We start from the raw sequence: 13,904 nt of genomic DNA on the forward strand, positions 1-13,904 counted from the left end.
CCGCAGCGCCGGCTGCATGCCCACGGGCGGCAGGGCACTGTCACACGCTGCCCGCGCTCTCGGCAGGGGCACAGCGCTGTTCTGCCCTCGCCCACAGCTCTCCTTGCCCAGACCCTTCTCTTGCTGTGTCAGAGTCAAGCCCGGCCACTGGTGCCAGCTGCTGTTCCAGCCTGTCTCCCTGCCAGCCACAGACCAGCGCGGCGCTGCCGGAGCGTTTCGTCTCTCCCTGCTTTTGGGCGCACGGCCGCGCTCAGCCCGCACAGCTGCGGAGGACATGGCAGAGCAGAGGTACTGTGTGGACTATGCCAAGCGAGGCACCGCGGGCTGCAAGAAGTGCAAGGAGAAGATCGTGAAGGGGATGGTGCGCATTGGGAAAATTGTCCCCAATCCTTTCACGGAGTCCGGGGGGGACATGAAGGAGTGGTACCATGTCAAGTGCATGTTTGAGAAGCTGGACAAGGCCCGGGCCACCACCAAGAAAATCGAAGACATCACAGACTTGGAGGGGTGGGAAGAGCTGCAGGATGAGGAGAAAGAAACAATCAACAAGTACATATCAGGTGAGGCACGAGGCAGTGCCTGGGTAGCTTTTCTCCTTGCTTTCAAGTTATGCCACAGGTTGTCACCCAGCTGTGTCTTTGCCGTGAAATCCTCATGGATTAATTTGTATGCCTTAGGGACAAAGTGTGTGGTGCTGCTGCAATCCCTGTCTCAGCCATGTAGGAAAGGGAAGAAATGGTCACTTTTACAGTGGTACTCCTCAATTCATTTGTCACAACTGATTGTGGGCAAGGCCTAGGTGATTTAATTCAACAGCAAATAAAACCCATGAGGAAGCATCAGTTATTTTCCATTTTCACCTTTTTCTGTGATCTTTAAAAAAAATTACATGTTTTTTTAACTTCTGTTATCTAAAAAAAACCATCAACATTTTTTTTCTCCTTCAATTCTCATTTCTGTTAAGGCTTCTTACTCTCTAGCATACATAATATGTTGAGGGACGTATGAGATTATTCCTGACTGCCTCTTTGAACCTTTCTGCTTTCCAGAAGCCAATTCCAAGACTGGAGGTACCCCGAAGAAAAAGGTGATAGTGCAGGCAAAGCTCACTGCCACAGGACAGCTGACCACAAAAGATCCACCAAAGAAATTCTCTGGATTCACTGGTAAGAATCAAGAAACTGGTTCTGGGAAATCAGTTTCTTCTAATCTCAGCATCAGAGGTTGCCTCAGATCAGCAGGTTTTTTTCTGTAGGTGATTTAGTCTTAGTTTTTTTAAATTCTGGTTTGCCAGAAGGTGTCAATGCCTGCTTAGGCTGTCAGTCTTGAAAGATGTTGGAGTTTCCAATATTCCCAAGGAAACAAAGGTTCTGCCATTCCCCTCATTGTCAGACTGACTCCATCTGCCTGCATCCATTGGCTCATTCCAGTCAAACTGAAGGCATAGCCTAAAGTTATCCCATCTGAAGCTCAAAATCCAGGAAAAACTGGTGAGGGATTCTCAGTTAGGGTGTTCATGGAAGGGAAAACTTGTCTTGAGGAGCAGCTGCCAGCAGGACAGTCCCTGTGTGAGCTCTGACTGACCTGACACCCACCTGGAGCTCCAAACTGCCCAGAGCCACAACACAGCCAAAGGCATCACCTCCTGTAGGGGATTGGTGTTAGGAGAGAAAAGGGGATTGGGACATATTCCCCCATTTTAGAAATTACCTTAGGCAAACATCTTGCTGTGAAGGGCAAAAACCTGTGAAGTAGAAAAAAATGAACAAATAAATAAAACAGAGGCATCTGGAAGGAGAAATTCCTTTACACTGTGGTTTAATCATATTTTTCTGGTAGAATTAAGAGCCAGAAAATTCTGGTGTAACGTGAAGGGTAAAAATAGTTTGAAGGTTTTTATAAAAGTCATCAATTTTAGCTCTGAAGCTTTGCCAGCACGCTGGGATTGTTCCCAGCTTGCCAGGCAGAGGCAACTTCAACATTTGCTCCTTATTGTTAAAAAAAGCAACTTGTGATGTGTTTGATGCAGCCAAGCCAAAGAATTCAGAAGATGCCCCTGCAAACTCTGCCCACAAGTCCAGCCTGTCTGCATCCAAGTGTGATCCCAAGCACAAGGACTGCCTGCTGCGGGAATTCCGGAAGCTCTGTGCCATGGTGGCCGAAAAGCCAAGCTACAATGTGAAAACACAGATCATCCAGGACTTCCTCAGGAAGGGATCTGCAGGAGGTATGGCTCCTGCTTGGCATTCTCAGCCCTCTCACAATCAGCCTCAAAGTCTGAGTTCAAAAGGAAAGGTGAAATTAAAATCTGATTGTTGTGTGGTCCCAGCCTTGTGCTGTGGTGATTTCTGAACTGTGGAGATAATCTTTGAGAAGAGAACTCCTCTTTAAATAGCAAATTCAGACAAAAATGTCTCACTCGTGTTGTAGGTGCCAAATTTAGTGCTGGGATCAGATTTAGAGGCAAATTGTGGGTATTTCCCCTAAGAACTCCTTTCATGTGGAGCAAACAGAAGCCCCGGCTGTGGGTTTTATCCCAGGGTTATTCAAATGGGCACAAACCAGAGCCAGGACATGAAAATAAATCATCAGAGTCATAATGTGACTTTTTTTTTTTTCCAGATGGTTTTCATGGTGATGTATACCTGACCATTAAGCTGCTGTTACCAGGTGTCATTAAAATAGTTTACAACTTGAATGATAAGCAGATTGTAAAGCTGTTCAGTAGGATTTTTAACTGCAACCAGGAAGAAATGGTCCGGGACCTGGAGCAGGTGAGTGCAGACAGCAGCTCTCTTTTTTTACTCCTTAGCTTGACTGTTAGAATGGGAGCTGGTGATGTATTTTGGTTTTCCTTGGCTTTAGCAGTTTTTGTAGCATTTTCTGCCATCTGGAACCTGTAGAAAATCATGCTTGACCAGAAAGCAGGATAAGAATCCACCTGCAAAGCTTTAGAAAGCAAGACTAAAATTATCTAGGCAAGGTGGGCTGCATCTGTTTGTCTAAACTCCTTTGTCTGGTACATTCCTACAGAACTGATTTATGTGACTCCTTTTGTACCATCACATATCAAAACCTGGGATTCAATTAACAGACCTGTCACTGGCAGCTGCAGTTGGTTGATACAATTAAGTTGGTACAGTTGCAAATGCTCAGCTGTGCACTGAGTCCCTGTGCACAGGAGTTGGTGATTGACTGTGCACCCTCTGATTCACTGCAAGGTGCAGAAAAGGGGTGAATTAGACAGTAAAGGTAATTCTTTCATCTCTGTTCATTGCCTTGCTATGTAGTGCCTTCTAGTGACATCACTAGCCTGTCCCACATCCTTGGATTTACAAGTGGATTCATCCTGAGGAAATAAAGGGTCTGTGCTGCTGCAGCAGTGAAAAATAGAGCCATGAAATGATGCTGGTACTCTTAATTACCTTTTTTGGCGAATGAAACAGCTGAGCAGCTTTATGTGTCGTGGCAGCTTCCTTGAGTGTTTGATTTCTTTGCACAATCCCAGCATCAGTCCTGTCCTTTATCCTCACTGCAACCATGCTGAATCCCCAGTGGCACCCCCATTCTCTGGCCATGCCTCTCATCCACACCCTGGTTTTGTTTTTGGAGACAGGGAGATGTTTCCGAGACCATACGGATCTTCTTCGAGCAGAGCAAGACTTGTCCTCCAGCAGCCAAGAGCCTCCTGACCATCCAGGAGGTCGATGAATTCCTAATCCAGCTGTCCAAGCTCACCAAGGAGGATGACCAGCAGACTGTCCTGCAGCAGATCAGTCGCAGGTGAGGGCAGGAATCTGCCTCTGAAGGTTTGCCCAAACACTGGGAGTGGTTCTCTGCAAGCTGGAGTAGGTGAAAACTTGATTATGAGCCACAGAGACTGATTAATTAGCATCTGTAAGCTGCTGTTAGTGGTGTGATTGAGACACCCTTGACAGCAATGGAGAATATTTATGGCTCTTGTTCATGCCAGAGAACTTCATCCCTGCCTGTCAGGACTCTTCAGTCAGTACCAAACAAGTGATTTGCAGAAATACACTAATGGTGTTTAGCTGTTAATTAAGTTGTTGTTCTTAAATATGTTGGGGAAAGCCTTCAAGACTTTTAGACAAAAATTCTTGCTCTGAGGCTGAGGATTTTACTATTAGCTACTCTTGATGTGTTAATTAAGTAAATTTTGGAAGGTACATCAACACCGAGGCAGAACTAATGTTGGCATAAAGATGCTGGAAAGCCTTTTGGATATCCCCTTGTGCCTCTGAGGTGTCACTAGTAACGTGTGTTCTCAGTTTTGTTTAAACCCTCCACACAGGGAGGGCCTTTTTTTAAAGAGACCTGGATCAGTTCCTTCTTTTCAGCTGGAAAGCTGTTCAGTTCAATGTCTACCATTGCTGAATCTTCTCTTCTTCAGGTGTACGGGCAACGACCTGAAATGCATCATCAGGCTAATTAAGCATGACTTGAAAATGAATGCTGGAGCAAAGCACGTGTAAGTGCTTTAATAAACCCAGAAAAGCTCATTTCCTGAGGCAGCAGCAGCAGCAGGCCTGGGGCTGATCAATGTTCCCCCCTCCCCAATGGGTTGCAGGTTGGATGCTCTGGATCCCAACGCCTACGAGGCGTTCAAGGCCTCGCGGAACCTGCAGGACGTGGTGGAGCGGGTGCTGCACAACCAGCAGGAGGCCGAGAAGGCGCCGGGGCTGAAGAGGACCCTGAGCGTGCAGGCCTCGCTCATGACCCCGGTGCAGCCCATGCTGGTAGGTTGGGGCCCCTCCTGCCAGGCAGGCAGGGAGCAGAGAGCCCCAGCTGGAAGGGTCAGTGCTTGTTCAGCACGGGCTGACTGTGCAGGGCTCAGTGTTGTTTAATGCCAGTTCAGAAAGCATCTCCTTCCACGAGGCCAAGTATTCAGTATGCTCAGTACTTGCACCTTCAGTGCCACTGCCAAGCTAAAACCTTGCCTTGCTTTCAGTCTTGCTCTCAGTCTTTTATATTTGTTTGCTGTCATTGCAGAAGTTGATCCTTTCTCTGGAAGTAGCGTTAAGCTTTCCAGTGGATTAGAGATTCAAATAAGTCAGGCTTTTTGTGTGAACAAAGCAGAGTTAAATATTTACTTCTGGGCTGAGCACACTCCTACAAAAGGCACAGTGCATTTTAAAGCATTTGGAGGGGATAAGCACTGAAAAGCTGTAATTATCTGGGCATATGCAGATGATGCTAAGTGAGCGAGTAATTAAGGAAAACTTGGACTTGCTAACAGAGATTAGCTGCACAAGGGAATTCATTGTAGCTCGTTCATGAACTTAGGGAGGAGTAGCTTTATTTCCCATGTGTCACCTGGGTTCTGGATCCTCTGTCCCCAAGGCTGAGGCCTGCAAGTCCATCGAGTACGCCATGAAGAAGTGTCCCAACGGGATGTACGCCGAGATCAAGTACGACGGCGAGCGCGTGCAGGTGCACAAGAACGGAGATAAAACAAGAACGAGGATAACTTCAGCTACTCCAGAGGGAGCCTCAAACCTGTGCTCCCCCACAAAGTAAGCACCTGGGCACTGCCTCATCCCTTGTGCCAGCTCACCCACTGCATTCCCAATAGTTCCTTCTCTTGGAGACTTACTTGTAATTTATGGAGATGTGTAGGATCTGGAAAAGCAACACTTAACATTGTGATCATTTAATTTTGATGCACATTAAGAGCTTGGAACCAAATTTCATCTGTCTTCTGTAGAGTCCTCTTTGTGCACTGCATTTTGGGAGCCTTGGTGCCAGCTGGATGCCTTGGTTCTGTTTATTAAAGCCTCATTTTTCTATTTGTAGACTGCTGTGGGTACCAGAGCAGTGCAGATGTGCCACATGTGCCTCAGATACTTGTGGAGAAAACACCTGCATTGAGTGAATCCCTCTCTTCAGCCAGTTATTTTTCTTTTCTTTTCCCAAGGTAGCCCATTTTAAGGACTTCATCCCCCAGGCTTTCCCTGGTGGGCAAAGTATGATCCTGGATTCAGAAGTTCTCCTAATTGACAATAAAACTGGCAAGCCACTTCCTTTTGGGACTCTTGGTGTGCACAAGGTAAAAAAAAAAATTAAAAATGCTTTGTTGTGTTTGAAGGCTGTTACTCTGCTGATTTAAACACATTCTGTTAATTATCACAGCGTCATTTCAGAGCTCTGGTGCTTGTTAGAGCATCTGGGGGGAAAAAAAAGATCCCTGAGAAGGCTGATATTGAAAAGCTATTGCTCTAATACAGTAGATTGGATATTAACCTGACCACTGGCAGCACATTAACAAAACTTCATCTCACAATATTAATACTAAAATACTAATTTTAAACTAAGGTCATAATAATACTAAAAAATCTTTGGAAAATCTTGCAGTTCTGTCATTGTTTCTCATGGCTTGAGCAATGTATGGCAGCCTGGGAGACCACAGGGATGCAGTGATTATTCCATATAAGAGTTATGTAGTCCTTGTGTCTAGACTGAATGGGGGTGAGGAAGAGGACAGGAAAATGAAAATTGAACTATAACTGCTTAAGTTAAAAGTAGCCATTAATCTGCTGTCTCTAGAAATGTGTTGGGTTTTTTGCAGCAGTAGTGACAGATGTTGCATTGCCCAAAGTCATTAATATTTTTAGCATTATTTCCCATTCCTAGGAAATGAACATTTTTTATCTTCTTAGCTTGTGCTTTGTCACATTCAATGTAAATCTTAATTCTCAGAATACTTGTAGAAGAGGCCTAAGCTTATCATACCTAAAACATTATAGAGAGAAAAATCCATCCTTTTGTTTTTATTACTTTTCTAAAATTGTTTGCTGTGCCTGCAGAATTCTCTGGGTTGATGTTCATTGTGTTTCAGAAAGCTGCTTTCCAAGATGCCAACGTTTGCCTGTTTGTGTTTGACTGCATCTACTTCAATGACGTCAGCCTGATGGACAGGTGTGTCTGGCAGGGGAGAGTGGCTGGGCTGGTTTCCCAGGATAAACTGGCTGGAAACCTCCACCAGTGCAGAGAGACCAGTTCACCTGGGCTGTCAGACTGGCCACTCACTGTAAAATCAGGGCTGCCTGGGAGGGATCTTGCCGTGCCAAGGAGTTTTACTGTGGAGCTCCTCTTGCTCTCCCAAATATTGGGATTAGCTGCATCTCAGCTGCTCATGTCCCCTAAACACACAATTAACGTGGAATTTCTGTTCTGTCACTTCCTGGAGGAAAGTAAGAACGAGTTGTCCTCTCTGGAACTCTGGGATGAATCATTGAATGACTTAAAGAGCTTTTTCTCAGTGTTGCTGTTGGGATTGTTGCTTGTCCCTCACTGTCCATGCCCTGCTCTAGGCCCCTGTGTGAACGGCGCAAGTTCCTCCATGACAACATGGTGGAAATCCCCAACCGGATCCTGTTCTCGGAGATGAAACACGTCACAGTGAGTCCAGGGTGCCCTTACAACCCTAACCCTGCTCCTTCACCACTTGGCTTTTTTTTAATGATTTAAGTCTGCAAATTCACCCTGGAAAAATGGTTCTGCTTCTGCTCTGTGTGCAAGACTTCCTGAGCCAGTTCTGTATTCCCATCTTGTGCTGGCTCCAACCCCTTCAGCATAATCTTAACTTGCATACCTCAAGTTTTTTGGCTTGTTAATGATTTTTCAGCCATTGTCGCTCTGACACTGTTAGGAGGAGCTAAAGCCTGTTGTCACTCAGTCTGTGCAGTGCAGAGCTGTGACTGCAGCGTGGTTGAAGGGAGCCAGACTGCTGCCGCTTCCCAAACTGGCAGCTTCAAGTGCCACACAGCCTGAGACACCCTGGCTGCTAAAAGCTGCCTTTAGGCAGCAGCATGCTGCGCTTTTCCTTTGCTTATGCACAAGCCTGATGTCCCATTATTTTTCCCCATTGCTACTGATTTCTGTAGCACTTTGGCTTTGGTGGAGAATGCTTGGAAATTCTGGGCAGAAGAAGGTTCATAGGTCCCAAGGCAGTTGGATAGAGAAGGAAGCTGGTGCTGCTGGCTGAGAAAATCTGATCTGGGACATACTGGGACACAGTCAGTGGGGCAGCCACATCTCTGGGGGGTACTTTTTAACTAGACAAACCTTTTCTTCTGGGGACATGTTCCTAGCTTGGTCACTGAATGTGCAGCAAAGAGAACGTGTACAGGATCCTCTTAGGAGAACTGTTGTGAAACTACCTGTTCATCTCTCTGCAGTTGCTTTGGGTTTAGTGCACCACTGCTCCAAACAAAAAGCCTGCAGACCTCAGCCCTTTTTACAGTCCTGAGCTAACCATGATCCGTCTCCTTTCCAGAAAGCTTCAGACCTGGCAGACATGATCACCCGAGTCATCCGGGAGGGGCTGGAAGGGCTGGTGCTGAAAGATGTCAAGGCAAGTTCACATTCACTCTTTACTGGTGTAAGCTGGGAATTGGGGAATGACAGCAGAACCAGCTCTGAGACAGAATCACACCCTGAGCATTCTTGAAACATCTCTGGGTTCCTCTCAATGCTGCCATCCAGTCTAAGCTGCTCCTCCTTCTGTGCTCAGGAGCTGCTGAGCTGGGTAAAGGCCAGGGCTGTGTGAGGTGCTGCTGCCACCAGGGGGATCTCTCTGAGGGGTTCTGCCTTGCTTTGCACAGGGTAGTTATGAACCAGGGAAACGCCACTGGCTGAAGGTGAAGAAGGATTATCTCAATGAGGGGGCGATGGCTGACACAGCTGACCTGGTGGTGCTGGGGGCTTTCTATGGACAAGGCAGTAAAGGTAGGTCTGGAGTTGGCTTAAGGCAGAGATCTGTTTGTTCAGGGAACTCCCAAGGTATTCCTGTTGCAGGCCTCCAGAAGGAGAGTGGCTGGAGCAGGGATTGCCTGCTGCAGCCCATCACGTGCTGGGCTGTGGGTTTGCTGTGGGCAGTTGGCACAGCAGAGCTGGAGGTGTTGGGCTGGGCTGTTGCACAGTGCAGAGGCTCTGTTCAGCTTTGAGTGGAGCTGATGCTCCACACCAGCCCAGGCCCCTTTGGCTCCCAAAGATGGAAAAGGGTTTTGGCTTGTCCTGTAGAAGGTGTGAGCCCCTGCTGTCCCTGTGCAGGTGGGATGATGTCCATCTTCCTCATGGGCTGCTACGACCCCAAGAGCGAGAAGTGGTGCACTGTGACCAAGTGCTCCGGTGGCCACGATGACGCCACCCTGGCACGTCTGCAGACAGAGCTGGACATGGTGAAGATCAGCAAGGTGAGAGGGGAGAGCCAAGGGCTGAGCTGCCCTTGAGGTGCTGCTTCACTGCAGGGTGGAAGTGCCCTGCCAGGAATGAATCAGAGTTAAAGCACATCAGCCACTTCCCACAAGTGAGGTGTGAGTGCAGCCAGCTCCTGCATGAGGCACTGCCTGGGATCTGTACCCAGACACTGAGTGGGAAGCCAGGCACCATCTGTTTCCTGCTAGGGCAAAGCTTCCTTGGGAAGATAGCAATTTTTTATCTGGGTTTTTGGGCACATTGTGATTGGCGAAGGCAGTCACTAGATGGGGCTGTGGGAGGGAAGTGCTCAGTCAGACTCTGGTCTGGTGGCTCCATAACCTGGGGTTGGAGTTAAGATTTCTGTAAATTGCTTACCTTGCTTTTCAAGACTGGACAAATAAACAAAGAGCTGAATTTTAAAATTACCTTGACATCCTGAAGGCCATTTGCATCAAAGTTGTAGAAGCTTAAAAAAAATCTGTAGTTTTACATGAATCACAATTGGAGCAACTGTTCTTGTTTCAGCCACAGAATGACAGGAAGTGAGGGCTGTTTCAGGTAATATTTGTGATTTTCTAGATGAGAGAAACTGCTGCAGATCAGTGCAAGTTTCATCCATGCAAAGGCAATGTAATACTTCTATGCTGATCTACTTCTAGGTTGTGTTTCAACAGCTTTTTTTGTAGAATTAGGTTTATGTATGATGATAAGTGTCAAAAATTTTAATTTTGTGCTTTGAATTAATAGGATCCTAGTAAAATTCCAAGGTGGCTAAAAATTAACAAAATCTACTACCCAGACTTCATTGTCCCAGATCCAAAGGTGAGTGCTCTCATAATCATTTAGCATTTCCCAGCCCTTACTCTGGAATCTTCTATAAATCCTTTAGGACAACTTAGAAGTTGTCTCTGTTACAAAATTAATCTTCATACTTGGAACGGGAAATTAAGCACAAGTTTTTATCTCTCAATCTTGCAGGTGCATTTGAGGCTAAGAGCTTCATGAAGAAATCACACCTGCAGCAGTTTTGGGAAATATTCTTGTGCATTAAATCCCTTCCAGAAGTGAGCTTACTTTAAATTTGAGATACATGAGAAATCCGACTTCAAACGGTTGAAGCACAACTGCAACCCAAAAGTTGCTGTTGTTGTAGGGAATGTGTCAGTATGGTCTGTGCCATGTATCCTGAAACAGGAGGTGTTACTTAGAAATTGGCATTTTGTGTTAGTGAAGGATCTCTGGCTTAGTGAAAAATGAGCTTTTTCTAATGAAGGTGACCAGGAAGGGCAGTTTGTGTATGTGGAACCGTGCTGGGGTGGGGTGTGAGCGGGGCTGAGACACTTTGGAGCTGCCTCCTGAGAGAGCAGGGGAATGTGACGTGGCTTCCTCCCTGCTGTGTTTAGAAAGCCCCCGTGTGGGAGATCACCGGGGCCGAGTTCTCCAAGGCCGAGGCTCACACTGCGGACGGGATCTCCATCCGCTTCCCGCGCTGCACCCGCATCCGCGACGACAAGGACTGGCAGACAGCCACCAACCTGCAGCAGCTCAAGGTGGGTCAGCACAGGGCCCCACAGCAGCTCAGGGTGGGTCAGCACAGGGCCCCACAGCACAGGGAGAGCTGGTTCTGGCTCCAGTCTGTGCTTCAGAGACAAATCACACAGCAGGGCATGCAGTGAAGGCACCTGCTGGCTGCTGCCTGCGATGGCACCTTCCATTCTCCCTTCATGCCAGGCTCGGGCTGGGTTGTTCTGCTGTGGAGGCCTCTCAGGTCCCTTGAGCTGTTGTGGTGTTGTGCCCTGTGAGGAAAGTCTGTGCTGGAAATTGGTTCTGTCAGCTCTTGTGCCAGGGTGAGGAATTGCCTTCCTCAGAGTGACCTTTATTCCCTCCATGGTCACTCGGTTTCCTGTCAGTTGCTGAGTTTGGGAGAGGCATTTGGGACGTGCCTGTGGGTGTCCTGGGGCACGGGGGCCAAGTGGCACCAGCCAGGCCCCCTGGGCTGCAGCCACCCCTTCACCCTCCTGTGCTGAGGGAAGGGGCCCAGTGCCAGCCCCAGCAGTGGGGGACAGCTCTGTGCTCAGAGGATTTGCTGCAGTTTGGGGCTGGCAGCAGCTGCCAGGGCTGCTTGTGCCATGGAAAGCAGGAGTGACGCAGCCCCCTGGGGCCTGTCGGGATCCCTGTGGGGAGGAGAGAGGAACAAACCCCTCTGCAGATGGGCTCTGAGCACTGGGCACTGCTCACTCTTCAGGCTCTGGTGAATGGGGCTGTCTTGCTCTGTGGCAGATGATGTGGATGTGGCTTTTGTTCCTCCCTGTGTGGCTTCCCTTAATGCCAGACAGAAGGGTGGAATGCTGGGGCAGAGCTGACAGGAAAATGACTGCAGAGGTGCAGGAAGAAAAAGCATCTGAGCAAACACTTCAGGGGGGAAAAATCCAGAGCAGTCTCTGCATCCCAGTTTGTGTCCAGTGTCACACATGATCAGTGCTCTCTTTCTGCTGGGCAGGAGCTGTACCAGCTCTCCAAGGAGAAGGCTGATTTCAGTGTGGTGGCTGGAGAGGAAGATGAGTCCACAGCTGGCAGCAGTGGAGAGAATGATGAGAATTCCAGGTCTTCCACACCTCACAGCAGTATTAAGAGTCCCCCAAGCAAGTCCCCTGCAAAAGCCCAGAAGGCAGAAGGTAAGATGGTGCTTTCAGGAGAGGAGCCTGGGCCTGTGTCCTCTGGGTCCTTGCCTTCTGTCAGAGGCTTGATGATCCCACCTTGCACATGAATCTCAGGGATCTTGGGCAAAGCTGTTCAGATCCTTGGCTTGGCCCAGTATGAATTGAGTAGCACAGCTCTGAGATGTCCAGGGATTGGGAAAAGATGGATGGCAACAGCTCTAATGATGCTGTTCAGGTTGGTGTTCGCTGCTCCCACTCCTGCAGGTCACAGCCCTTTGCTTTGACAGTGTTGGCCATGAGTGTTTGATTTTATTTGGGTGGAATTCATGTGTATAAAGGGACACGTGGCTGGAGGTGGTTTCCAGGTGAATTGAGCTGGAACATGAAGCAGATTGCTGAGCAGTTTCACACAGGACAGAAGGGTGACAGCAGAGGGCAGGTGGCAGCAGCAGCCTGGGAATGGGGGCAGGAGGCTGCCCCTCACCATTTCCAGTAGAAAAAATGTAATTCATGAATTTTCCTGAAAGAGGGGAGGAAACTTTCCCCTTCTACTCTTTACTCTCCCCCCACATTAAAACACAACCAAGTATCTGGACAGAGCACACACATGAGCCAAGTTTTTGTTTTTAGAGAGCAGAGGAGTCATTGGATCCCCTCAGAAAGCCGAGGAGAAACGAGGGGAGAAGAGAAAAGCATCGGAGATGGAGGACAACGGAAAAAAGGTACAGCCAGCTGGCAGGCACCCACGGCGGGGTGGGAGGACGCTGGGGCAGTTGTTGTCTGTCCAGCTCCATTCCAAGCAATGTTTTGCCCAAGCTCTGCTTCTCCTTCCCCCCTCAGCAGCTGCTGCTGGACATTTTCACGGGGGTGAAGCTGTACCTGGCCCCCTCCGTGAAGGACTTCGCCAGAATCCGCCGCTACTTCATCGCCTACGACGGGGACCTGGTGCCGGAGTTCGACACGGCCTCAGCCACCCACGTGCTTGGGGACATTGATGCCAATCCCGGCGCCCAGCGGGTGACTGCCAGGTGGATCTGGGAATGCATCCGCAAGCGCAGGCTGCTGGCCCCGTGCTAGCAGAGGGGGCAGTGCTGGCACAGGAACAGCTGGGAATAAATAGGGAGGTGGAAGGAAAGGGGAGATTCCTTCTGGCAGATGTGGATAGACAGGAAATGCCCTCAGAGGTAGCTACAGAGATCCGGAGCAACCCTATGGAATGAATTTAAAAAACTCTGAAGAAATGTCACTGCTGAATCCCCTTTTCCTGCCCATTCTGTAGACCATTGCCCTTATCCAGGTGCTGGTTTAGTCTCCTTGGGTTTTTAAAGTTTGGGTATTTTTATAGATAAAGAAATAAAACTGAAGCAGCTTCTCCTTTGCTGTCAGGACTTATTTTCCACAGGTTCTTCTCTTCCTGTTCAGGAAAACAGACCATCAGCTCCATGGGACTCTTGGCTGTGGTGCCAAGGTCATTTGAGTTGTCAGGTAATTTTTTTAAAAAAAAAGTTCAGCAGTAGCTCTGTCTGCTTGTAACAGTCAGAAACAAAGTTAACTAAACCACATTTCAACTTTATTATAAAATTATAAACCAGACTTCTGTACCAAAACTAGTAAGTTTAACCATCATAGTACCAGAGGATTTAATAGTGAATAACATGCCCTTTCAAGTAGAATATTAACTCTTTAAATCTTTAAACAATGTACAGTGTACATAAAGCACATAAATATTTCCATTTACTTTATTAGTTCAGAACATTATATTCCTTTGGATCATTAATCAGTTTCCTCCAAATTTTCATTTTCCTTTAAAAAAACCTCATATCCATAAGTAGAGAATCCATTTTTATAAGGGAAGCAAGAAGAGTCCTCCCTTCACAAAGCACATTTTGGAGTCACAGGGTGGGTGGATCTTTTCATCCCTAAAATTTCAGGCATTGATCTGCAGCTTGATTTACCTGCTGTAGAAAATAAGCCTACCCTCTACAAGGAAAAGCACATCTATCCATAGGGGAATCATCTTCCTGC

The 13,904-nt window shown here is 47.7% G+C and overlaps 2 protein-coding genes across 6 annotated transcripts in view; one reads left to right on the plus strand and one right to left on the minus strand.

Moving 5' to 3' along the window:
* The first annotated feature begins 6 nt into the window (after positions 1-6).
* Positions 7-13,254, plus strand: LIG3 (DNA ligase 3). The gene is given in 20 exon segments (XM_017743016.1): positions 7-560; positions 1,050-1,166; positions 2,030-2,227; positions 2,623-2,774; positions 3,617-3,783; positions 4,412-4,489; positions 4,589-4,757; positions 5,362-5,466; positions 5,469-5,534; positions 5,936-6,067; positions 6,857-6,936; positions 7,332-7,419; positions 8,297-8,374; positions 8,625-8,748; positions 9,073-9,215; positions 9,967-10,041; positions 10,623-10,769; positions 11,720-11,894; positions 12,510-12,601; positions 12,720-13,254. Coding segments are annotated over 20 exon segments (2,967 nt in total). The 5' UTR covers positions 7-16; the 3' UTR covers positions 12,957-13,254.
* Positions 13,255-13,427: 173 nt separating this feature from the next.
* The window catches only part of RFFL (ring finger and FYVE-like domain containing E3 ubiquitin protein ligase), a 30,049-nt gene continuing 29,572 nt past the window's right edge, over positions 13,428-13,904 (minus strand). For all 5 annotated transcript variants that reach the window (XM_017743018.1, XM_017743017.1, XM_017743019.1 and 2 more), the window contains one exon: positions 13,428-13,904. This exon is cut by the window's right edge and continues 2,093 nt beyond it. The gene's annotated coding sequence lies outside the window, so the exon portion shown is untranslated.

The sequence above is a fragment of the Corvus brachyrhynchos genome, unplaced genomic scaffold (assembly GCF_000691975.1).
Source record: "Corvus brachyrhynchos isolate BGI_N302 unplaced genomic scaffold, ASM69197v1 scaffold99, whole genome shotgun sequence".
NCBI classification, from domain to species: Eukaryota; Metazoa; Chordata; class Aves; order Passeriformes; family Corvidae; genus Corvus; species Corvus brachyrhynchos.